Source organism: Lingula anatina, chromosome 1 (genome assembly GCF_051362555.1).
Source record: "Lingula anatina isolate TDL-2025a chromosome 1, LinAna3.0, whole genome shotgun sequence".
Taxonomy (NCBI): Eukaryota; Metazoa; Brachiopoda; class Lingulata; order Lingulida; family Lingulidae; genus Lingula; species Lingula anatina.
Genome location: NC_141767.1, coordinates 41,610,891 through 41,637,550, shown reverse-complemented (window position 1 = coordinate 41,637,550; position 26,660 = coordinate 41,610,891). Strand labels below are relative to the sequence as shown.

The 26,660-nt window shown below is 34.9% G+C and overlaps 2 protein-coding genes across 6 annotated transcripts; one reads left to right on the top strand and one right to left on the bottom strand.

The window, feature by feature from the left end:
* Positions 1-369: 369 nt before the first annotated feature.
* LOC106163098 (uncharacterized) lies at positions 370-5,323 on the bottom strand. 2 transcript variants are annotated; one of them, XM_013540608.3, is made up of 6 exons: positions 5,142-5,323; positions 2,732-2,839; positions 2,434-2,485; positions 2,004-2,086; positions 1,584-1,694; positions 370-1,071 (listed from the first exon to the last, which is right to left on the bottom strand). In XM_013540608.3, exons 1-6 carry the CDS (start codon positions 5,157-5,159, stop codon positions 1,045-1,047), a joined length of 399 nt encoding a protein of 132 aa, XP_013396062.1. In that variant the 5' UTR covers positions 5,160-5,323; the 3' UTR covers positions 370-1,044. The 2 variants fall into 2 exon arrangements, with proteins under 2 accessions (XP_013396062.1, XP_013396063.1); XM_013540609.3 differs by lacking the exon at positions 5,142-5,323 and adding an exon at positions 3,280-3,449.
* Positions 3,495-25,390, top strand: LOC106160094 (transient receptor potential cation channel subfamily M member 3). Of its 4 annotated transcripts, none has more exons than XM_087007119.1 (26): positions 3,495-3,725; positions 4,385-4,601; positions 6,781-6,893; positions 7,202-7,287; positions 7,491-7,594; positions 7,906-8,082; positions 8,415-8,612; positions 8,924-9,095; positions 9,498-9,666; positions 9,981-10,155; positions 12,769-12,835; positions 13,279-13,395; positions 13,751-13,881; positions 14,203-14,471; positions 14,723-14,866; positions 15,472-15,613; positions 15,776-15,853; positions 16,016-16,141; positions 18,929-19,057; positions 19,373-19,624; positions 19,875-20,055; positions 20,360-20,507; positions 20,733-20,911; positions 21,303-21,438; positions 23,731-23,935; positions 24,139-25,390. In XM_087007119.1, exons 2-26 carry the CDS (start codon positions 4,386-4,388, stop codon positions 24,685-24,687), a joined length of 4,263 nt encoding a protein of 1,420 aa, XP_086863245.1. In that variant the 5' UTR covers positions 3,495-3,725; position 4,385; the 3' UTR covers positions 24,688-25,390. The 4 variants fall into 4 exon arrangements, 3 of the variants coding, with proteins under 3 accessions (XP_086863245.1, XP_086863253.1, XP_086863259.1); XR_015333281.1 differs by lacking the exon at positions 24,139-25,390 and adding an exon at positions 22,981-23,119 and having other exon boundaries at positions 3,496-3,725; positions 23,731-23,898; XM_087007127.1 differs by lacking the exon at positions 3,495-3,725 and adding an exon at positions 6,409-6,480 and having other exon boundaries at positions 4,439-4,601.
* Positions 25,391-26,660: the final 1,270 nt, after the last annotated feature.

Sequence of the window (26,660 nt, the reverse complement as noted above, 5' to 3'; positions counted from 1 at the left end):
GAAATGGTTTCATATGGTACCTATATTTACCTATACTCGTTTGAATAATTATGCTTTGCACACACTATACATTACCACATCATTTGGGGATTTCTACATCCTGGAGGGACAAATTTATGAAATATGAAGATGGAGCAGTTTTAGTTTTTTGCTCACCTCATGATTTATCTGCTCTATCCTCTGACGTGGACTGAGTCATATAAGGAACTGGTAGTAATGGTATAAATGTATTACAAGGCCCTCAATTCACATGCAACTTAAACATCATTAAACATTATTTGACTTCAATTGATGCCATAAAAAAGCAGATTAGTGATATCTTTAATGATTGATTAATTTAAATTTCACAAAGCATAATCATACAATATATTCTTTGGGAGTATTTCTTTATTGAGGGGCATCATCTCAACTGAGTAAAATTGGAAAATATCAAATGGGAAGTTTCTTTACTTTGACTTCCCTAATGCTAATATTATAAACTGATATAAAATTCTTAAACAAAATGTATATAACTAAATTCTAAATCCTATACAGCTAAATGAACGCATATAAAATTAACTTATAATCACATACTAAAAACTATTTTTAATCCAATTTTACAAAGTGGTTATGTGGAGATTCCACTGTGCAATCTTTTATAAAATGTAGAAATCAGACTGACTAGAGTCCATATTAAATCAGATTTTGGTATATGCTAATATGATATCATACTTAATTTGAGAAGTGTTGTCATGGATTTAAAATATTGTCTACTAAGAAATGTTACATGATAGATTACATAGTACACTGTACTAATAATTAAACTTCACAATCCTTTTAGAGCAAGTTCAGAGGCAGTGAAAGTATGACAAACATTCAATCCTAGTGGCAAAGTTTAAATTGACCATCCTGATTCCTAAATACAATGAGATCTAGAGCATACAATGTCCTCTTTTTGTGGCATGAACCCACACTACATTTCTTCAAGTAATTCATGGATATTATTTCAAGGATCAGTAAGAAGGAACTGACCACTCCACTTCGATGGACCATAACTGGTGTTGTTCAGCCAAGAACATGATTAATGTGACCCTGTAAAAGATAATAAATGCCCATTATTATTAAATAATACTAACTGAAGCTGAATCAATCTTCTCTCAATTCACTATTTCACATTGTAAATTAATGAAAAAAAATTAAAAATTCTTAACTGCCATACACTTGATTAATTCTTAATTGCAGAGCAATTTATAATGGGTTTGGGGACTGAAAATTGTTATCCCAAGTTTCAAAACGGTGCAGGACCTGCAAATAATGTCATTGCCAAAGACATTTCAAATACAAGGGGCTGCTTTAACAAAATAACTCTTGACCAAAAGTTGGTCATACCATAATTTTGAGTCTATTTCAGTTCAAGGTAATTCCACAGTAGTCCACTAACAAAATAAAATATTAACTAACACTAGCCAATTCTTTCATGTTAAAAAAAACCCCTTGCATTGTAATGCCATTGATTTAGCTTGGGACAGAGTTTAAACTAAAATATTGATCTTCAAGTTGAGATCTAATTTTCGGTCAGAATGATAATGGAAAGAAACACTTACAGATTCTCCTGCCAGACAGCGCACACACCTCCTCCTCACTACTGGGTACAGGTGTAAACCCTGTATAGAGCAGTTTATGTCAGAGTAATACACTGGTGGTGCAGTGCTCACCTGAAACATAAGTGTTTGAAATTCAAATACCTGCTGTAATTATACTGGCTTTTTAAACTATAAATTACTAATAATCAATATCAACTGCTATATACCTATCCATCCAATAATTCAGATGTACTGCCATCAAAGGATAGTTTCACTATTTATTTCATACATTTTTCTGTTTTAAAAATTTAGTTCAGTATGGTTAAAATGTGGTGAATTGATTTTTTTTCTTCTCTGAGGTTATATAAGGTGAAAATAATATGGAACAGTTTATTTCTGACTTTAAATATATTATTATTCCTGACCATTGTCAAAACTTACCTCCATGGATTCAGCTGTGACAGTTTGGTTTTGAGAGAAGACACGGTTGTTGATATTCATGTTAAATGTGGATTCATTATTTCCTGAAAAAAATACTCAGTAATGGCCACATTATTGTCATCAATTGAAATATATGCAATTTCTAAATCCTGCCTTCCACAAAATTGCACACCACTGCTGCATAGTAAAACTTTCACTTAAACAAATCTTAAAGTGATAAGTGAATAAAACATTTTGTGACATACTGTGTCACTTGATACTTCTAAAGGCTGACATTCAAGTTTATATAGATCTATACAATTCAGAGAGGGTTACAAGAAATGTATTTTAAGTAAAGAAATGGAGTTATGAGCATTAGTCTTTAAGTTTAAATCAGCTTAATTGGTTAATTAAGAGAAATTAAAATTGGATTATTTTATAAATCAATTACCTGATAAATGGGTAATGTGAGCAGATACCCTGAGATCATAACAAGGTCTTTTCTGAAATTATTGGTGTTTATCAATAATGTGATAAATCAGAAAAGCTAGTCCTATGTTTTTCTCTAGTTCTATCAAAAACAGCATTTTTGGAAAAACAAATATGCAGTTTGGAATGTTCAACAGTAATACAAACAGCATTAAAATTCAACTGACTTAATGTCTTACTATATTCATGTAAACAAAACTAAAGAAATATCAAACTTTAATTTAAGAGCCCTTATACATTATTTTGACATTACAATATACCTGTAATAAATGTGTACTGTCCTTGTGGTTTGTATTGCTGTTTTCTACATCTGTCTGATTTAAAAAACTACTTCCTCGCTTTCTATTCAAAGCCATTTCTTCTTCTTCCTGTAATAGTATCAAAGAAAGTCATTCTATTGTTTTTTTAGTCTTTAAACTTGTTCTATCTTGTAAATCACAGTTAATGTAATAATGCTTAGAACTTTCTTTTGTTTATTCATATTATTTATTTTATAACATGTGGGCACTTAGCCTTAGGTAGACCACTAGCTGGTACTATTTATCTCTCTTTCCCTAGATGTTAAATGTTACATTCACTGTGCTGGAGAATCTACAAGTGCATGCCAGTATATATTACTTCAGTTAAGAAAGACTTGCGGGCCCGCCGGTACGATAACCATGCACTGGTAAATGCAGTTCGAGTGTATTACTATAAAGTATTAGCTACAAATACTAGTAGGTCAGTGTAAAGTGTGAAAAATAATGCGAGGGTGTTTTGAACGATATGTCTTCACTTATTCATTCTCATGGTGTCCCACGAGGCTTACCTCCTTATTTCAACAATTCCCCTTATTCTTCACATATTAATTAAACCATTAAAGTAAAGTAGTATCAAAAAAGCGTCTTCACAAGGACTGACACTACGATGTCACTCGCGGCGTGCATTCGGATTTTAAAATGGTGTTTACATAGGATATGCGCAGACTTGAATTGCGCAGATGCGTTCGAAAGGGAATTGGGAATTTACTATTAATATTTAATCTAAAATAAAATCGCTTGAATTGTAAAAACTATTCTCTAATATATATTTAGAATGAAATTATTTGGAATTTGAACCCATATGAATTGTTCAAAACTTTATTTGTGATAACCAGAGTTACTCTAATTTCCTTTCGGCGCACATAACACACATTACACCGGATAAGCTTACAGATGCTCCACTAGACATTTGTTTGCATGGAAACGGCGGAAAATGATCGAATATCCTGTTAAGGTGAGTAATATTTTAGTACCAGCGGTGTTTAATGGAAGTCATTTCGAATGCGATATTGTAAAACTTAAATTGTTAACTTAGTGCTTAGTTAGATTTGAAAATATAGGGGCCACATACATAACATGTACATTTGGTAAAACCAAGGAGTTATAACAGAAGGACCTTCTGTTATAACTCCTTGGTAAAACTCTCCCCCCCCCCCCTCCCCCCACACAGTGATACAGTTTCTAGGCTAGAAAACATGGGCTTCAGAATGTGTTATCTATCTATCTATCTATCTATTATAAAAATGTTTAGTGATCATGCAAGAGTCAGAGCAAAAACCATTAAGACGAAAACTACCCATGCTTGAAACAGATATATAGTACAGAAGTACCATAAATATGCAAGGCAGTTGAAATGTGTGTACTAGTAACTGCATGTAGGATGGGACAGATATTTTTCACAATTTAGACAATGCACTCTTTACATTTTTAACAGTGTCACATGTATAGTTGAAAAGTAAAGGGATTTAGAGTCTTAGTTTTCACACCTAATATGCAGGTTGGGTTGTTCATTTTCATATTTCCATATTTGCCTTATTTTTTACCTTCATAGTGAAACCCGTAAATACATGTATATTAGTTTATTTTTAATTTCATGTATGTTTTATTTTTCAGGATGTTTAAGAGGCAAAGCAATTTGTCCATCCACCCCTTGGATCCCACCCCAGAAAAACACCTGTTTGACACTACACAAGTTTCACAGTGGAGCATTGACAGGCTAGGAAACAGTTCAGATGGGGAGAGAAGTAGGGACAGTGTCAGTCTCAGAGGAAGTCCCAGGGGGAGTCCCAGGGGGAGTCACAGGGCCACTTACCAAATCACAGAAGATGAGGTTTGTTTTAGGGAGTGCCATTCACAGAGTGAAGGTTTTTTTGTTTGTTTGTTTGTTCATGTACTTATCAGTTGATTGAAATCTTTTATACTTCATAATTCTGTACTTTTAAGCTCACACAAAGCTTTGAATACTACTCTGTTTTTTAACACTGTCTTGTAGCAAAAATTACAATCTTACATGTGGAAGTGTTTGATAAGAATGCATTTAAATCTAACCTTCTTACTTATTTAGATAAAACTATACTTTCTAGATTTTATTTAGTGGGACAGTTTCTTAGTTTTTATTACATGTGATGTAGGATAAGCAAGTGAAATATCACCAAAAAACTTACTGTTAATCGTATATAACTAAATTGCTAGATAAAATATTTTATTTCAGCTATGAAGTAGCATTTAAATTTTGTTTTTACAAGTTCTAACCAACCTGAAGATAAGAAACCCAATTTTATAATTAAAAAAAAACAACAACAACACTACCATAGGTTGCTTTAATCATTGAAAATAATCCCAAATTAAATACCTCAACAAAAAACCTTACCTGTTCTGTTCTCTCCATTGTTCTGTTTGCGAATGAGGTTAGCACATTGCCCTTATAGCTTGTTTACCCACATTGAATGGATAATCACATGATGATTCAAATATTGCCCGTGTTGGCCTTGGACATTTGCATAAAGGAAATGTCCCTATGTAGATCCTAAAAAAAGATTGCTGTAAGATTTTGAAGTGATGAATAACACCTACTTGTAAGTTATTTTGACAAGTTTCTAACCCTAAATCTTTTACTTATATATTATTTTATTATTTGTATACTGTTTATTTATTGTTTATGGATGCAGAGTACTGCTTCTTTAAGTGCCCTTCCGCTTAATATTGCTTGATTAAAAAAAATACCCCTGAGAATGTAGTGGGAATTTTTTATTTGAAATTTATGTGCTTTTGTAAGGATGGGATTTACTTTAAATCTTATATTTTGAGGATTTATTTAAGTTCAAACAGTGCAACACTATTGCAAACTTGCTGAGGCTCTACCTCATCATGTGCCTGGGCTATTGCACATTTTTGAGGTAACTGAGGCCAATTTCTATAAATACACTTAGTATTTCTGAAACAATTGGCCTGAAAATGACAACTAGCTGTTACTCATGGGTCAGTAACGTCTCTCACCCTGAATTTAAATGGACATGTTGAACATGCTATAAGATTATTCACTAAACAACATTATTCTACTACAGTGCAAGCTGTAGCAATTAAATTTGATTGCAGGGTATTTCACGATCAGCTGATTTCAGCGTGTTTTATGCACAGAACAGGTGGTTTACTATCGTAAAGGGGCTTTCTGGTAAAAGCCTGATCTCTCACCAGCTGTTCATAAGTATTTGGTGAGGATTTTGGAGAGGCATATTTTATTGCTTGTAGAAGTTAAGAGCCCTTATTTATACAAGTGTAACTAAGTTTTTAAAATTTTTTTTTATTTATCTATAGTCTATTGTGTATATTTGTCATAAACAGTGTGGAAACTGACTTGTCAATTTGCTGTACAAGTTTTTTACTATTTTGAGTTTAAACCATCTAACATTGAATTGCAAATAACCCAGCAAATTTTTAATTAGGCCAGTTGATGTTTGAAGTTCCATTCCAAAGCTTTAAGTTTAACATGTCTGTTTTGACTTTTTTTCAGTTAATCTAAACTGATAAATTGTATTCCCTTCTTTACTTTTGTGTATACTAATGCTATAGAGTTTGAAATGATTTTGAAGCACTGATTTCAAGTCTTTATAGCTTGAGTTCCATGTATTATCTTGTAGGTGTGGTAGTGTTTCCCATCCTGTTCATCTCTGTGTGGTTTTCACAGCTGTCACCTCTCTTATAGAAATCTGGTAAACTATAATAAAACTTATTTTACTGACTACATATTTTAATACAAATTGAAAACTTCTTTCCACATGGGCACTTTTGTAGTTCATTGAAATATGGTTAAGTGCCTTCTTCAAATGTCAGATGATATGACAGTATAAATGTTATATTAAGTGCATCTTGTGGTGTCAGTGAGCGATAACATTTCTCTATGAGGAAATTATGTTTAACTATTATTCTTCTTGCTGGTTGTTTTTCAATGTAGAAATTATGTAATTGAATATTTTACTGAAAAATACATGTAATTTTTTTTACGTTTTCAGAAATTGGCACAATCAAATTACCTTGAATTTGTTAGGAAGAAATTTCAGATAAAAGAATGTGTGAACTTTGTTGTTAAAGAGGACAAACTCAAAAAACAGTCAGGACCTCCAAGGTAAGTTACTTTACTGATTTTGCGGGGAATTACTTGCCTTATATACTTCAATATGGTGAGTAGCAAACACTGTTGCAGTTATTTGTGTTGATTATAACTGGCAAAATGATGAATGGCCAATCAATGAAAAAGGAAATAGTCTGGTAAAGGGGGAGGTCATTTTGAACAGGATATTTACTATGAGGTAATTAGGCAATATTCTCTGTCAGTATTTGGCAGCAAACATGTTTTTTATATACTCTCCATTGGTCTGAGCATTTCTGCATGTTTTGAATTCCTTGAAATGTTACTTTGAAATTCACTTTTAGGTGTCATTGTGGAGAAACTAAGGAGAGGCATTATAGACAGACTAACCAAGATGCTGGCCCATCTAGCTCAAGCCAGGCTGGGCAAGGTACCTTTTAGTATTTTAGATTATTTAAGACTCTAGATTATTTTTGTTTCTTGTCTACTATTTTTTAAAACAGGAAGATTTGTTGTGAAGTTTCATCACTTTGTCAGTGCAAGATTCTTATAAAATGATGGGTACCTTTATTTGAGATCAGCATTTTTTAGCATTCTAATGGAAGCATAAACTTTTTTGTTCTTTTTTTAAAGATGATGAGTGGAATCAGAAAAATTGCATCAAAGAATTTCCAATAAATGCTTTTGGGAAGATAGAGTTCCAGAGTAATGGTATGGGATACAGCAAGCCTTCCAAGGTAATTACACCACATTTGTAATTTATTGAACTGCACTGTTCCTAACGTTTTGTAATATGTGTGCATGAAGAAGTTTTTAGGTAAAATTTAAAACTATAATTCCAAAACAAAAGAGAGAAAAAAGCTTCAGATTCAAGCAAAAAAGATATAAAGTGAAGTGTTCTTTATAAAGAATTACAGTGATAACATTTAACATGCTTTTGACGAAAAATTTCCTCATCAGTTTACTATAGTTTGTCTAGTTTGTCTTATAAACATTGATACTGCTAGTCATTTTACAGTAGTGATATATATATCTGTTCTACTCTTAGTATATGCGTGTGACAGAGGAGTGTGTAGATGACACATTACAATTGTTGATAGACCAGGATAAATGGAACATGTTTGAGCCATACAAACCCAGCCTAGTGATATCAGTGATAGGAGGAGCTAAGAATTTTAAGCTGGCTGGAAGGAAGAAAGAAGTATTCAGTCGAGGCTTAGTGAAGGTAATGCTAATAGATGTCACTGGATAGTAGTATAGTAAATGTTATATAAGTTCTCAGGCATAAAGAGGGAAGATGTCATCTTTTTTCTTTGGATGAGGGCTGGTAGTTTAAACTTTGTGCAGAAAACCGGAGTAAGGTTAAGAAATTATTTCTGACAGCAGTTTATCCATAAATGTCCATAAATCAAATTTCTTTCACAGACATCCTCAAGTGTCATAACTTGAGTGATAACTAAAATGCAATGAAATTTTTGGGTGAAACATTAAGCAATAGACAGACATACAAATTCTTTTATGATTATGGTTATTATAATTCTTGTTTTTATTATACAGGCTGCAAAAACCACTAATGCATGGATAATAACCTCAGGCTGTAACACGGGTGTGATGAAAGCTGTGGGGGATGCAGTTAGAGATGCCCAGACCTATAACTGGGATGCCAAGCATGTGACCCACTCCATTAGGTGTATTGGCATACCACCCTGGGGCTATGTCATGGACAGAGATAGACTGGTGTCACATGATGGAAAGGTGGGTGAAAAAAATGGACAAGGGCCTAAGCAAATTGTTTTTCGAAGAGAGATTCTGTTGGCGTGCTCCTTCCTTCTCCTCCCATTCTCTCTCCCCGTTGCATGCTTATATGCCACATTGAGATAAACAGGTTTATTATCTACTCACACATGTATTAGCATGTCTACTCTCCTCTCTTGTGAAATGCAGAATTGGCCATTGTCTAGATGAAATACTGCACGTTAGCAGTATTTTGGACTAGAAATACATTTACTAGTACTTTGTAGGTGTATAAGTGATATCTTTTGCATTAACATACATTTTTCTTTCAGGGTTGCTTTCCAGCCAGATACAAATCCAGCACACTAATTCTGCACGGTCAGCCAGTGTCTCTCAATCCCAGCCACACCCACTTCCTCTTGGTGGACAACGGCTTGAGAAACACATACAATGTGGGGAAATTTAGGGCTATGTTGGAAAAGAAAATGCTGACCCCTGAGCCAGGTACAAAGATAGATGTTTATATAGTGATTTAGGTGGAATATCCTATAACAGTGGAGGATATGGTACAGTCTTGAATAGAAGTGGATTATGAAAAAGATCAGTATGTAGTTTTAGCAATTTAAAAGGAATGCCTGTACTCAGGGAAAGGAATACAAGTTGTTTGAGGAATTGCTTAAGTTTATCTAGGTCTGGAGGCGCATGAATGGAATATCATTTTCTGTTATAAAGGTAGTTGTGAAACTGATGTATAAGAATTCAAAGCAGCATTCTAAAGACTTCATATTTCTGCATCTGTTTTGTTTTTTCATTATATATTAGGTGATTAATTGTCAGCATTATAAGGATTGTTTTATTATTAGGAAAAAAAACAGGACAAAATAACAATGACTATCCTCCTTTCAGATGGCCTTGGCTTGCCTGTAGTACTGTTAATACTGGAAGGCGGTTATGATGCCCTTGTTGATGCCAAGCAGTCCTTAGACCTGGGAATTCCTGTGGTAGTGTGTGAGGGCACGGGGAGAGCAGCAGACATTTTGGCCTTTGCTTTTAACCACCAAACAAGAACTAAGAAGTAAGTTAATGCACAAAACTTGAGGCAGATCCAGACTTTGATAAAATTGTGGCATCTGCAAGTATATGCACTATGAATATGAAAGGTTGCATGCACATACCCATGCAAACATGCATGCACACATGCTCATATGCCAACAGCTATGTCATTGATAAAAGATGTCTAGTTGAAATTGCATATGAATAGGTTTTCTGTTGATTATTAAATAATGTGGAAAGCAGTAAAAGGAACATATGTTGCATGTGAAGTAGCAGTGTAACCCATAGAAGTGTACCCATAAATTTTTTGGTGTTCTTTCCATAACCTATATCTAGTGACAAGCAGTGTCTCTCCAAGAAAGCTGAGAGAATGCTGAACGCAAAGATCCGTGAAGCATTTGGTGATAACTGGAGAGGCAAGGCCACAAAGAATGAGGAAGATAATTATGTTGAGCAGCAAGTGAAGCACTTCTCAGATATGGTTCAAGCTTCTTGTCAGAATGAAAATCTAGTAAGTTACTCAAACATCAAGTAATTGTATGGTAATTCCCAAGCCCATTCCCAAGTTATGAATACGGTAAAGTCTTGAAAATTTCGTCGCTTAAAAATTAATTCATATTTTTAATTGTGTAAATCCGACTAATTTTTCAAAATTACCTCTCCCCGACTCCTGGGTATGACGAAATTTTCAAAAATCCGGCCTTTGGGCTTTTATCCTTAGCGACTGTTATCTTTGACCCTCCTATATTGTGGGATATTTATTACTACTTCCTAAGTCATTTTCTGGTGGTAAATAATAATCTATTTATTAGTGCATCTCGATTAAGTTATACTTAACTTACTGTACCCGAAAACATGTTGAGAATTATCTTCTCAGTAAGAAACATACCTCCTGATAGAGGAGAAGGATCAAGATAAGCCTAATTGCAACCTTGCATCATAACCTGGACGCGACATATTAAAAAAATTACGCTCTTGGGAACGTTTGTTGCATGCAGGGCTTTTCCCAGGATTGAGTGTCAGGCCTTCTAAAATTACCATCTGTAACTTCCTGAAAATTTACAAGGAGTTAAAATAATGATCTCCCGTTGACGATCTTTCGTAATTTAAGTTCCTTTAACTAATATGAAAACTGCATTTTATTATTGCTTACATCGCAAACAATCTCCTGGTGAAGATGTGAAAATTGCCTTTTCGTCTAGCAAGGATCGCGAACGATCTCCCTCTGACGATCTTACGCGAACAAAGTCTTGACGATATTACGCGAAGGATTCTCCGCTGAAGATATGCCGTGAGAGGGGGAAGGGGGGGTTAAAGATAAAATGAAAAGTATATATTATTTATAAAATTCAAAGGGGGAGGGGGGGGGGTTAAAATAATGATCTCCTGCTGACGATCTTCCACGAATGAAGTTCCCTTGAACCAGGGAATTATATCGGATATAATTCCCTGCTTGAACTATATGAAAAGTGCATTAAATTTTTATTCTCGCTTACATCCTGAACGATCTCCCGCTGAAGATATGAAGATTGCCTTTTCGTCTCTCTCGAATCGCAAACGATCTCCCGCTGATGATCTTACGCGAACGAAGTTCCCTTGAACTAATATGAAAAGTGCATTAAATTTTTATTCTCGCTTACATCCTGAACGATCTCCCGCTGAAGATATGAAGATTGCCTTTTTCGTCTCTCTCGAATCGCAAACGATCTCCCGCTGATGATCTTACGCGAACGGAGTCCGCTACAAATATGAAAATTTACTTTCCCGTCTCGTTTGGATCGCGAACGATCTGTTGACGATATTACGAGAACGATTCTCCGCTGAAGATATGAAAATTGCCATCTCGTCCCATTCACATTGCGAACGATCTCCCTGTACGAGCCAGGTAATCGTTAAATGGTCCTAAATTGAACATGGACATGAATAGAAGTGACGGGTACATTTCACTTCGAGATAATATCTTGATTTTTTCATTGTGTCTTTCTCATTTAGGACAGCCGCCGATAACAATAACGGCGTTACAAATGACAAAGCCGCGGCCTGTGACTTCTATTTTCCGGCTTGATAACGCACCTTAAGCCAGGTTACAGTAATGAAACTAAAGACAAAAGGCCTACGTTCCCGCAATTGAGAACGGGAATTCACATCTAAACCATCTATATTGTGAGTAACCGCTCGCAGGGGCGCACTATTGTTCCTATCTCCCATTGAGAGTGTTATCGGCAATGATATCCTGATCGTATCATTGTCTTGAATCAACTGACGCATTACCTTCATGTTTGAGCTGGACAACGCGGCCATATTTGGTGACGAACTTTTCAAAAATTATAGAGTACCTCATTTTCAAGGTCGACGAAGTTTTCAAAGGGAAAAAAATTACGTCGGCGGAAAATCGTCTGCCGACGAAATTTTCAAGAACGACGAAATTTTCAAGACTTTACCGTATGTATAAGGTGATACTTTTGAGAAATAGTATTGATTAAGATATTGCACGTCAGCAACTCACTTGGTTCATGTAAGATGCAATTTCTTTTTTATTTATCAAAAGAGAGTAGAATTATGAGATATTTGGATTAAAATATTTCTTATTAATTTATTTATTCTCAATAAGTTCCTTTATTGTAGTATAAAGGATTCTGATGACAAGTACTAGTATAGCAATAACTTGATCTTTTCAATATAATTTTGAAATCATTAAAAATATGTTTATATAGCATTTGTGGTGCTTTTCTGTATAGGATTGCCTGCCTTTGGATTTTGTTGCTACCATCCAATAAGAATTTATGAATTGAAAAAAACTGTATCTGTAAAATTCCCAATTTTCCCTATTGAAAAGATTGAGTCATCACTGTTAGAAATATTACAAGCCTATAGCCAGCAATTTCAAAAGGGGCATTCTTTTTCGAAAAAAATGGACCTTTTACCATGAGACCTTCATGTACCTAGATAAAATTTTACCTAGAGGGGATATTTTCTCAGGAAAAGGGGGGGTTCTTTCGAAACCCCTCAAACCCCCCTGGCTATGGGCAGGTATTATTACCATGTGATGGATGAAATATTTTGTTTGCTCATGGATACATTGTGCTTTGATTTGCTGCTTTAATGAATTTTAAATAATTTTCAGATTACAATATTTGATATGAACAGAGACGAAGCTCTGGACAGAGCTATTTTGTCAGCATTACTAAAAGGTAAGTGTGCAGTTTGAAAAGCATTGAGAAAATCAAACTACTCTTCATACAAAGTATCTTGAGCTACTGTTGGGCACATCTTTTAATCCAACCCAAAAATAAAGTAATGTTGTTATTAACAATTTACAACCCATTAAGGCTTTATTTTCATGAAAAATGAACCCAATTAGTGACATAATGATCCATCTTGAATGAGATTTTTTTAATTGGGCTCCAAAATAGCCATTAGCTTTAAAACATGTTGAACCAATATGATCACTGATTTTTTACTTTTTGTTAATTTGATAGGCTTTCCTTTTTTTAGGTAGGGAAGTGGACTTAATAAGGTCCTGAGTTTTTAATGAGACTATTTTAAAACTGGGGGAGTTGAGGGGAGGGGGGTACCTTTTTTAGCACTCCCTTAGCCCATCCTTGTAATAATAAATTAAATGATTGTGTTCCAGTCAAGGGGAACTCTGATGAGAAGCAGAGGCTGGAACAGCTGACCTTGGCTATCAAGTGGAACAGGAGTGACATTGCTGAGGACAAAATATTTCTTAGTGACCGAATTTGGTCTCAAGGTAGCTGTCCATTCTTCAAATTATGCACAATAAATATGGTATATTATGTAATGACACAACATCACTAAGAAACTATAAGTGCTTATCGCTAAGCCTATTTTATCCATAAATTGAAGAATATAGGTCAGTTTAAATGGACTTTGGGGCAGACAGATGTTTTTAAGTGAATGGCACTGTAATGACTATCATTAGCTTATGACAGATCACTTGCTGTCTAAAATTTTTTCAGGTTATGTTGATTACAGAACTTTCTGGGTAGATAATTATTCAAATATTCCTTCAGATGTACAGTGTTGTGAAATGACAAAGAAATGACACTATCTGCTTTTAAAAATTTGCCTGTACTAAATTCTAGGCTGTCTAGATGAATTTATGACCATTGCACTGAAGAACAACCAGGTGGACTTTGTGGCTCTGATGCTCCAGCATGGTGTTTCTATGAGTGAATACTTGACAGTTGGAAGACTGGAGGAGTTATACAGAGCGGTGAGTAACTTTTTCTTCTCTGTACTAAATGAAAGTGTGACACACTGCCGACACTTATGTAAAAGAATCGAGAAAAGACTGCTAGAGTACGACTTTTCTAACCATATTCAGTCATAAGGAGAAAACAGCAGATTTTGTCTTTTGTCTATATTTCTTTTATATGTAGGGATTAAGGAAAGATGCTTTCTTTGACAAATTTAATACTTGGTAATTGCTAGTAAAAAGAACCTATATTGACAAATTTTAAGAACAATTTGAGGTGATATTTTTATTTTATGTCAACAGTCTTTATATTCCTAAATGTTTGGATTCTATTCTTAGGGTTTATCCAGTCAGTCCAAGTCTGCCCACATGAAGGAGATTCTGCAAAAGAATGTAGGCCTCCAGGAAACAGACGTCTTGACCCTCAACCAGATCAGCCTTCTTCTGAAGAAACTTGAAGTCAAACACGATGCCTCCCAGTATGTGGGTTCAGATATGCCAGATGACCCCATTAGACCCCATATAGTTTGTGAGGATGTTCCTCCAAGTCAGGACACATTTGAGAAACCTTTCAAGGAGTTATTTTTGTGGGCTGTGTTTTTCAACAGGTGAGACGTTTATAAAGATTGTTAGATGCATACAGGATAGAACTGTTGGAATATGTGCATCTAATAAATATGAAAATACACACTAACAATCAAGCATGCTAGTACATTATGAGCAAATATGTTTTTGGTTTTGGTTACAAAATTTCTTCATGCAAACCAATTTGTGACTAAGTGTGATTTAAAAAAGGATGATGCCCACTAGTATAATTGCATTTTTCCCCATTTGAAAAGATAACATATGAATATTCCAGACAAGAACTGGCCTTGTACCTGTGGGAGAGTGGTGATGATGCAGTGGTCACTGCCCTGGTGGGGAGTATGCTATATGGGAAACTTGCTGAAAACACTGATACCCGCAATAATGAACTGAAAGATGCTTATCTCAAAAACAAAGAGTAAGAACTTCATGACACAGTTGGTTCACTCTGAAGCATTCTTGTTTTTTCAGTAATTTTTTTTTTTACTGAAGCCTAATTTATAAATTAATTTTTTTTTTTTTTTGTAAAAAAATTGAAAGGATAATATCTAGTATATTACAGATTGTAACCACATGTAGTACAGTTAAGAAACAAATGTATATGCATTTTCAGTCCAACAATTGATTTTTTTGTGGTTTTGCTTTAAATCTAAAAAATGCATATCTTACAAAGAAAGAAATAGCATTAAATAGCCTAGTGTCACCTGTAAAGATTCATTATTAGTACCTGTGTTTGTTTAAATTAAAAGGGTCTGTATAAAACAGATTAAGAGTGTTCCATAATGACATCACCCAAAGCTTCAGGTCTGATGGGTGCCAGCTTCTTCTTTTTTTTCATGTTTCAATGAGGCACTTGCAATAAGTCAGTGCAGTTATGAGGAAATGAAAAATGAAGAAGATGACCAACAATGGATTTGAAAGTCATACTAGGATGACATTTACAGCACAAAAAATTTGAAATGAAATTAAGGGCTCTTTATAAACATACCATATGGTAACTAAATTCTTGTTTTATACATGTAGCACCTTTGAGATTCTGGCAGAGAATGTACTGGAGGAGTGTTATAATGCTGATGAGGAGAAAGCTCTGCAGTTGATAGACAGGCATTATACTGACTGGGGGCAACAGAACTGCCTGGAAGTGGCAGCAGCGGCTAACTGCAAGGTATTCTCATTACTCACTGGAGAATTCAAGGCTGTGGAATGAATGCTTGCATTAAAAATGACAAAAGGGTGGATTTGCAGTAAGTGAAACAAACCGATTCATTGTGTGATATGTGTCTCTTGTTTAATGTTTAATTGAGCTTTGGTATATCATTCTACTTAGGCCTTCCTGTCAACAGAGTGTTGCCAAAACCAACTTAATCAAATGTGGAAAGGACAAGTGTTGTCATCAAGCCTGAAGGTGAGCGAACTTATGAACTGTAGCTGTGTTATGGATGGTTTTGTTGGATAATGATTTATATCATATTTTCTTGTTTATTCAATGTAATATTTTGTTCATCTTAGTTTTTGGACATTGTATGTGTCATATGATTTCTTTAATGATGAATATCCTGATTTTCAGATATATTTTGCATTGGTGTTTCCTCCCATATTTTTCTCTGTCCGCTGGAAGAAAAAAGGTTTAAAAATCCACGAAAAAATCATGCAGTTCTTTAAGTCACCAATGGTGAAGTTCAGCATCCATCTGGTAAGGACTGAAACATATATTTGGTTTTGTTTTACCATACAGATTAATTGATGGGATTATTAAACTCTGGCTAAATTGCCACCAGGCCAAAATTGCACCCAAAAAATTTTGACCATAAATCATTCTTAAATTTTAGAACAAAATTTTAGTCCACTTCAATTTAGATTAAAGGTGGAGTAGTGTACTATAATACAGTGGCCATTTTTGTTGTTATTTTGTAAGTGTAATATTACATTTTATTAGACCTCTACAGACATGTAGGGTCAAATTAAATAAATCAGTAATGGCAATGAGAATGTTTCATTAATTAGTACCACCAGCGTGTACGCTGGCGGTACTCATGGTTTTAGTCCCGACCCGTCTCGTACAGCTCCGCCGGCTCCTGCGGCTCCTGCGGCTCCGCCGGCTCATGCGGCTCCTGCGGCTCCTGCGGCTCCGCAGGATGGCGTGGGATACAAGTCACCGTTACCGCTTCTCCTCCTAGACCGCAAGGACCTGTGTCCCCATCTCTTGGATTTTGGTCACATATAATCTCAACTTGAACCCCCTGGGTTTTTTGTCTCAGTCGGTGCATTGGCCTGGGCGTGGCACTCGTTATAACGCACCCTTGTCAAAATTTTTGAAAATTCAATGCTAAATATCTCCCATACTGAAGGAATTATGTGAAAAATTTCTACAGATGGCTGACCGAAAGTCATATGTGGAGATTTCAAATATGCCCTTGGATTTGACCTTTGACCTTTATTTCAAGGTCAAACGGGCCAAAATTTTCTAAAAATGGGATTTTTTTGCAAAAAAATTATTATTTTATGCCGATTTTCAGAAACTTCACAGATCTAACTTATAATATTATGGACAGGTGTTACCCTTAGGGTCTTCTTTCATCTTCGTGATTTTGGGGTCAATCGGTGCATTTTCACGGGCGTAGCGGCCATTAGATGCCAAAACTGAAAACTCTCTCAAATTCTGGAACTGTTAATGCCAGAGACCTCTTGTTTTTTTCATTTTGTAGAGCTTGTCAAGCACAACACTGAAGGTGGTGTCCGTTTTTTGTTTTCGATACGGCTTACGCATTGTACTATATCGACAGTTCAACATCCAATATTTAGTGGTGAAAATAAAATGTGAAATACTACAAAATTAGCAGAGATATGCCCATAGTTACTATTGAACTTGAATAGGAAGTCATATACTTGTAATCTAACTGACTTGAAATTGACCTTTGACCTACTTTTTATGATGAACTGCACTTAGCAAGTTTTCTGATTTTTATATCTCCAAAACTGGCAAAGATATGCCCATAGTTACTGTTGAACTTGAATAGGAAGTCATATACTGGCAATCTAACTGTGATCCTGAAATTGACCTCTGACCTACTTTACACCATGAACTGAACTTTACAAATATTCTAGCCCTTATATCTCTTAAACTGGCAAAGATACGCCCATAGCTACTGTTGAACTTGAGTAGGAAGTCATATACTGGCAATCTTACTGTGACCTTTAAATTGACCTCTGACCTACTTTTCACCATGAACTGAACTTTGCAAAATTTTGTTCCCTTTTATCTCCAAAACTGGCAGAGATAGGTCCATAGTTACTATTGAACTTGAATAGGAAGTCATATACTGGCAATCTAGGAGTGACCTTTAAATTGACCTTTGACCTAAATTTCATCATGAATTGAACTTTGCAAATTTTGGTTCCCTTTTATTTCCAAAACTGGCAGAGATAGGTCTATAGTTACTATTGAAGTTGAATAGGAAGTCACATACTGGCAATTTATCTGTGACCTTGAAATTGACCTTTGACCTACTTTTCACCATAAACTGAACTTTGCAACTTTTTTAATGCTTATACTTTCAAAACTGGCAAAGATACGCCCATAGCTACTGTTGAACTTGAGTAGGAAGTCATATACTGGCAATTCACTGTGACCTTAAAATTAACCTTTGACCTACTTTTTACCATGAACTGAACTTTGCAAATTTCCATTCCCTTTTATCTCCAAAACTGGCAGAGAAAGGTCCATAGTTACTATTGAACTTGAATAGGAAGTAATACACTGGCAATCTGTGACCTTGAAATTGACCCTTGACCTAATTTTTATGATGAACTGCTTTTTGCATGTTTTCTGGCCTTTATATCTGCGAAACTTGAAAAAAAATGCCTATGGTTACTATTGAACTTGAATAGAAATTCATATACTATGATGTTGAAATTGACTTTGACCTACTTTTTCACCATGAACTGAGCTTTGCATATTTTCTTGCTCCTCATATCTTCAAAACTAGCAGAGATGTGCCCGGTGTGGCCCCTAGGTTTTCTCTTTTGTCAGCATATATGCACCACTGACAACACATTTTAAGGAAAACCAATAGGCCTTTTGTCTAGAGAATCACAGGAGTGATCAATGGTAGGAAAATGCAGGTCAGTTCGAAAATCTGCTTGATTGTACCATTTTTATTCATATTTTTTGGCATATTTTGAGAACTCTTGTTGATTGCATTTTATAGAGCTTGTCAAGCACAATACTGGTGATGGTGTCCCTTTTTTTTTGGGGGGGGGGTCTATACGAATGCGCTTACTCCAGCTGGTGGTACAATATCCGGAGGCGGTATCGCCTCTCTGATCCTCTAGTTGAATTAGTTTCCTTGCCACAGCTTTGATTCCTAAAATGAGAATAACGAGAAGTAACCATGTCCTATTCACTAAATGTATATTCATACATCAGTGTATTATAAACTGATATTAGACATTAATTTTTATTTTTTTCTCTTATATCCAGCTTTGGTACGTTTTCTTCCTGGTGGCCTATTCATACCTTATATTATTTCATTTGCGTGAAGAGATCAGCACTCTGGAGATTTTACTGATAGGATGGATAAGCACCATGATAGTTGAGGAATTGAGAGAGGTATGGTGAGGCTGTAGATTTCTGTTCATAAATTAATTAGCTCAGCAGACAAAAGTGCTAGGTTTCATATAAAGACAGACTTATGATTTAAACTGCCAGAGGTCAAGGTATGAAAATGAGTTAATAATACTATTAGAAAAAGCTTGAGAAGCTTACTCTATTATATTTCATGATTTGATGGGTTGGCCCAGATATTTTGATTACAGATTTTTTCCACCTCAGTAGTAACTTCACTATGTAAATATGATTGTGTGTGTGTGTGTATATATATATATAATTGTTATATCAAAAATATCTAATTTTATTGAAATTCAGATGACCTACTCCACCTCGGAGAGCGTTGGGCGTAAGCTGATAGACTGGTGGAACTTCAGCGTATGGAACCGCATAGACATCATCCTCTGTGTTGTGGCCCTGGGGGGATTTATATTCCGCATGATACCTGGCATGTTAGACCAGATTAAGCTGTTCTATGCCATGAACTGTGTGCTGTTTTATCTTCGGTTCCTCAGGCTTTATTCTGTCAGCAGTGTGCTGGGTCCAAAGCTGGTCATGATTAAGTTGATGGTTAGTACATACTGGGAATGGTGTAAATAGTTTATTGGATTCAGGCTTGTATCAGAGTCATGGTTTAATTTATTTTCAGGTTATATTTATTGAAAGATAGTGAAACACTGAATACATTGAAGTGATATTTACCATTTCAATTAAAATAAAAAAAAGAAATTCAATAAAGTTATGTGTCAGCTACTTACAAGTTTCTTCTTATATGTCTATGATCATATGATATTAAATATTTAGTTTTATTTTTCCACAGGTAATTGAGCTGTCTATCTTTGTGTGCATCTTGATAATAGCCATAATGGGTTATGGGGTGACCTATCAGGCCCTCACATTCCCTGCTAGAGAACCATATTGGGGTATTCTGAAGGATATCTTCTACTATCCTTATTGGCAGATATATGGAGAACTGTTTCTGGATGAGATTGGACTTCAGGGTATGTGAATGTTTAAACAGGCTTGACTTATCCCAAATAAATATTTTAAGGAACAAATATTGAAATATTAAGGTAAATCCATGTTAATCTTTACTAGCAAAAAAAACTTCAAAGTAGTGAGCTTGATCACAACAGCGGGAAGACTGCAGTTGAAATAATCTTTGCGAACACTATGGATTAGAACAATAACACATCATTAGTGACCAACATTACAAAATATAAAATGAGAAAAATTTGCACTACACAAGTATTGAAATTAAAATCTGATCCAACTCATTGGAGTCATTGTATTGATTTGTTTCAGGTACCTTGCCTGGCTGTGAAGGGAACAGCACAGTGACACTGGATGGGCACCCCTGCCCCACCTTCCACAGCTTTGTGCCCATACTGCTAGCAGTCTATCTGCTTGTGGGCAATGTACTGCTGCTGAATCTTCTCATTGCCATCTTCAGGTAACTAAGCCATTCTTGGTTTATTTTCAACTCAATTTCTGGGGTTTCTTTTCTGTAATTTTTGGATTTTTTTGCTGAACATTCTATTTCTCATAACAGGTATTATTTGTATTATTTTTTATTCACTAAAATACTATAATAATATATTTAAGTTTGGCATTTCAGATAAAAATAATTTTATTTAATGAAAATGAGTTAACTTATCTTTTCTTTTGTCTCTTGTAGTTTTGTGTTTGACAAAGTGCAGAAAAACTCCTTAGAGATCTGGAAGTTTGATATGTATTTCCTAGTGATGGAATACATAGACAAGCCAGGCCTGCCTCCCCCTTTTATCTTCATAGAGCATGTGTTGCTCTTAATCAGGTTTATAGTGAGGAAAACCTGCCATAAAGTGCCACCCAAGGGTAAGGACACAGGGTTATGATATATTTATAACTTTTTTCCTATTTAACACTTCTATTTGAAGTTATAAGCATTTACTGATTGTGATTGATTTATGTTTAACTTAATGATAATTTAAAGAAAAAACATACAGTATGCTTTGATTCACATTTTTTCTTCTTGAAAATAAAAGCATTGGCTTTTATATTGATGTGCATGCGTTTTATTTTTAAGTTTTTTTTATTTATTTGATTACTCTAAAGATTTTCATTGTGAACTTGTTTTGTTAGATTCTAGCTTTAAAATTTATTAATGGTTGTATTTCAAGATGCATGGCATATTATCATTTTGTTTGGTTACATTTTATTTTCTATTTTAAGTTCAGCTTGTGTTTTTGTTATGTTTTTAATTTAGTCAATACTAAAACTCTTGAACACCAGAGGCGAATGTTAGGAGCTTTTGAGAAAGACTCAGTGAAAAGTTACATGAGGAAAACCAGGGAAAAGGCAGAACTGGATCCCAGTATGCTGACACTTGTAGTGAAAAGAAGGTTTGAATACTGCACCAAGTTCAATTGATTAAACCCATTTCTACCTTAGGCTAAGGCTTGTAGTGTTGTAGTACTAAAACTTTTTACTGTGTACTTTGTTTTATCATTCTAACCCTTACCTTCATTGTATGGTGTGCCTTGTGATCTTCACTGCACTCTGTAGTGAATTTAGTTATCCTGTCAAATAAAACTAACTACATGTATCAGTAGCTTGAGCAAAGTTTAAATCAGAGAAGAAAAGGAAGTAAAAAGGCTATTCTTATCAAAAGGCCAATGGGTCAAGTCATTTCTGGGTATATGATTCTAATTTTGGTAATTATTGCATGAGAAACCCATGCAACCATCAAAAGAGTTATCTGATATTTTTAAGTTTAAGATATCAGACAAGAGCGCTAGGTGTCTTACCTCAATCATGTGTGCACGTTCACAGTACTGGATAACAACAATGGGTTATCATCTTTGAAAGTCTGTCAAAATATTCCTGTGTTGGGTTATAATGGGGGTGTTTTCTTGTGAAAGGGGTTGGATTTGTCTTATTATAACAGCCAATCTTGTGTTTCATAACATTGCTGTGTATTTTAAACTTCTAACACGAAAATGACACTCAAACAGCGGTTAAATGTGGGACACAGACATACCAGTCTGTTTTACAGTTGTACATGGAAAAGAAAGCTCTCAGAATAGTTTTGTCATATTTATTGCTCATATCCGGGATCAATTACTGCACACAAACTAAAGAAATACAAAAAAATTGTTCCTCGTTGCAAATTTTTATGGGTGAAGAAAACGGGTTATTGTGCGTTACAGTCATATTCATTTTCAACTTCAGTACAATGTATGAACTCCCATACACGTGAACTATACAAAAAGTTCAATGTCAAGATTTAAATACCTGAAATACACTCTGCTTACATAAAACAACAAGGTGTAAGGAAATCCTGTCATCTGAACATGTAATCACAGATATTATGACCCTATCCTGTTTCAATTCCTTCAGAAAAGCACAGCAGCAAAGCCACAGCTAGTATGTAGTTTAGCCATTCATATTCGGCCCAATGACCTTGTGATCATAGAGGAAATTTAATGATGTAATGATGCAATCACATGAAAATTAAACAAGAATAATTAAAGAGCGATATCTGGTTACTGCTTTTTGTCTGGAAATGGACACAAAACGACTTCAAGTTATCACTGTTTAACCACTGATTCTGGTTGGCTTTCCCAGCTTTGTGAGGGTAATCAGCTCTTCCCTGAAAATTTTTGTTTAATATGTGTCTAATGTTACATTTACCAAAATTTATGAATATAAAGCAAAATATGATGCATATTCTAAGTGGAAAGCTTAAATCTACACCACTGGGAAACAGCAATGGGGTATAGGCATCAAAATTTTAAAATGGTACCAATCTTGTGAGCATGTGCACACATATTGAAACTGTGTATATCAGGCTGCTGGGTACATGTAAATATATTCATTTCTTCTCGCACCCCATACTACTACTTCTATTACTATTACTACTACTACTAATCTTCCACCCACAGGAAAAGATCAAAAACTGACTGAAAGACAAAGGAGAGCATTGGTGGGCTTTGAGAAAGAGTGCCAGAAGCTGCATATGCAGAATCAGCTGGACAGAGAATGTGCTCAAACTGATAATGTTATAAAAACAATTAAAGACAGGTAGTTTTTGAGTGATGCTTTAATATTTTTTTTACTAGAGGTACTAACATTATATTGTATTATATGTGAATAGTGTGACCTCCTCCACCCTTTTTTTCAACATAAACTAACATGTTCAATAGTAATGTTTTTGTAGACCAGTAAATGTTTTTGTAGATCGGCAAGTAGATTGCACGCCTATTTGTATTTTAGTGTAAACAGTGCTGGCAGCTTGGCTATTATTGTTGTTGATCCTTACATGGAACTAAGTGTGCCATTGAACATAATGTACAGTTCCTAAATATCCCATCATCTGGTGATGTCATTTGGTCTATACATTTCATTTTTTATGTGAACATGGCTTAACTATTAGTACTCAGCTGAAATTCACATTTCAATTTTTTTCTAATCAAAAGCAGTTACGAGGAGTACATTGATAATGATTTAAGCATTACCATGATGAGATTTCCCTGGGAAAGCCTGAAGTGATCATTATATTTTTACACTATGAATCTATAAATCTTCATAGTTTTTTAAGATAAAGAAATTTCCATTTAATAGTGAGCACCTTTGTAGTAACAGAAAAGGTGTTTAATGCATACAGTATATTGTTTTATTTTTAACTTATCTAGGGTCGATAATATTGCCAAGGCTATTGAGGAAATGCGGCTCTACTGGGCAGAGAGTCAAAGAGATTTGGAGGATTATGATCTCCCAAATTCAGATAACATTTCCATGGACAATTTTTCTGTATCTTCTGAGGGTGCATCTCACTGGAAAAGGACACTGAGGGAAAGAAAGCTCATGGAGCAGGGAGTCAATGCTTTTAGACATTCGGTAAAAAATGTCTTCTATTTAATGGTGCATAAAGAAACGGTTAAAATATCATTCATGTACCTGTCATTTTTTATGTTGTGAATACATGCATATAATAATTATCACATTGGCGTGAATTGAATAAAAAGGAGTTATGAATATCAACTGAGTCATGGTAAAACCTTACTGTTCATTTTTTTTATTAAAATCTATAATTATTGCAGTTAACACTACGTGATAAGCAGGCAAGCACAGTTGCTGAGGATCAAAACATAAGTAGGCTACCCCCTATAGAGGAGGCTGAAACAAAAGAAAAGAAAAGGATAAAGAGGATAAAGAAAAGAAAAGATAGAGAAAAGAGGAGGGAAGAAAGACTGTCTTTGAGTGCAGAAGAAGATGAAAATGACAAAGAAAGGTCCAAAAAGCACCGACACAGAAGGAAAAAAATTGTTGATGAAGCAGATGGTGAGAAGTCTCAAGGAAAGCATCGTGGTACATCAAGCCGCTCTAAATCACCAAACCCAACTTTCTTTGAAGAATCAGCAGCCTCCCTTATGGAGAAGGGACAAATGGCAGAAGAAACAAGTTCAAAATTCGTACCAGATTCTGAGAAAGTTCTTAACATAAGTCCAAGCTTTTCTGATGACCGATTAAAAATGCTGGAGGACAGAATTTCAAAACTGGAAGAAAAAACTTCTTCATCATTATCAAATATTGAAGACATGTTACAAAAGCTGGTTTTCAGTAAAGATGTAAGCTCTGTAAAATGTTAAGAAACTGTCATAAAACTGTGATATTTGATTTGTATTGAGTTCCTGTAAGTTCCTGATTTGTATTGTGTTGTGTTGTATTGTGTTGTATTGTGTTCCTGTAAGTTGTCAGGTTAGTACAACTGTCTAACTATCAGTGTGTATTATGATAATAAGACAGTTGTTATACAATTTGACAAAAGAAAATTTACGTCTTTTGCTTTGAGTAGCATATGTAAAGATATCAGAAGCACAAAATTTAACAGTGCCAATGTGCCAGATTTTTCTGAAGTTTTCTTGTAAGCAGACAATCAAATATTATATATACTTTATTACTATTTTTTAATTTAGTTGTTGTCAAATGTGATACATTTTCTGAGGTTAGTAATAACATGTTTAACTATCGCAGAATTAAATTGTGAATTATTTTGTGACTATATATTGTATAAAGTAAGCACGTAATTATGAAGGGGTCAACATAGCAGTTTTCTCTGTACTCACTAAATGTTACCCATGTTAACCTTGAAAAGGTATTACAATTATTATTATGTGACATTTTACTGTTTCATAGCCATTTTCTTCATTGGTAGTATTTATGAATTTTGTAATATATATATAAAATTATTATTATTATTGAGAGCAATGATTTTGTAGACTGTGATACAGACATGTAAAAATTTAGACATTCCATCTTTTTTATATACAGTAAATTTCTTTAAAATTTTAATTTGCTGGTTTGTTATTGGTTGTTAGACAAGCAACTGATGAAAATTTTCAAACAATTGAAAGCTCCTTTTGTCTACCACATAAAGTCTGCAGTGAACAAGAGGTCCACATGCAACCCCTCAAAGTTTGGTCTCTATGAGCGCATTCTCAACGAATTAAGCCAGGCTTTACAAAGCCGGTGACCTAAAAATGGCGGACGTACATGAAAGAAAAACCGCCTAATCTTTTAATAGTCTCTCCGCCTCCCCACACGTCGTCACTGCGGGGTACAGTAATTAAATCGCGTCTCCGTTCGCCATGCAGAAGCTACCTGAGAAATATTAAGTGCGCATGCTCATCAGTTAAACTCGTGGTGAAGAAAGCATGGCGGCTGAAGGCGATCGAAGGAAAAAAGCTCTTCTGTTCTATTATCTTTGAAAACAGAGACGAAAAAGGAATAACTTGGCCCGTAGAGCAGCAATGAATAGACTATCTACGGAGATAATATCAACAGAGATATTCACGGAAATATTTATGTTCGGAGCCGAGATTTAATTACTGTACCCCACAGGGACGACGTGTGGGGAGGCGTGTGAGAGGCGGAGAGACTATTAAAAGATTAGGCGGTTTTTCTTTCATGTACGTCCGCCATTTTTAGGTCACCGGCTTTGTAAAGCCTGGCTTAATTCGTTGAGAATGCGCTCTATGTGTCCCCAGTGACAAAATGCCCACTGAGGATTTCTTTTAATGTTGTGTAACACCCTGTGGCTTAAATAGGCGTATTTTAAAGAATGGGGTTAGGGGAAGGAAATTCTTCATAATTAGTGGTTAAGAATTAACAACGATGTATAACCATTGTGAAGCAGAAGGGTAACTCTACATAAATAAGTATTGAAAGTTACATAACAATAGATCATGTATTAGTAAATTGGGGTCAATGTCAAATTTGAGGCAAATTCATGACAAACCAAATCAGTTTATCTATTTAGATTATTTGAGCTTAGAATACCCTTCTTTAGGATATGTTTGGTCTATCTATATTACAAAGATTTAATGGGGTACTGTGGGGTTTATTTTACAGTAAGTGAGATTAATAATTGATTATAATACTGCAGTGGCTCAGTTGACTGTTCAATTGCAGAAAAAATGGGGCTAGGGAAAGAACATCATTTTCATTAAACAAACCAATAATTTTTTCTTTATTTAGAGAATTTGAACAAAAAAGTATGAATTAAGGCGACATCTTGAGAACAGCTGTAGAACAGGAATGGCAGTCCTAGAAATGGAAATAT

Coding starts and splice junctions, on each gene's coding strand:
- LOC106160094 (XM_087007119.1), top strand. CDS start 4,386: ATGTTTAAGAGGCAAAGCAATTTGTCCATCCACCCCTTGGATCCCACC. Junction 7,288..7,490: donor CTCAAGCCAGGCTGGGCAAG/GTACCTTTTAGT, acceptor CTTTTTTTAAAG/ATGATGAGTGGAATCAGAAA. Junction 20,912..21,302: donor CCATAAAGTGCCACCCAAGG/GTAAGGACACAG, acceptor TTTTTAATTTAG/TCAATACTAAAACTCTTGAA.
- LOC106163098 (XM_013540608.3), bottom strand. Junction 1,695..2,003: donor TCACAGCTGAATCCATGGAG/GTAAGTTTTGAC, acceptor CTTATGTTTCAG/GTGAGCACTGCACCACCAGT. Junction 1,072..1,583: donor GCTGTCTGGCAGGAGAATCT/GTAAGTGTTTCT, acceptor TATCTTTTACAG/GGTCACATTAATCATGTTCT.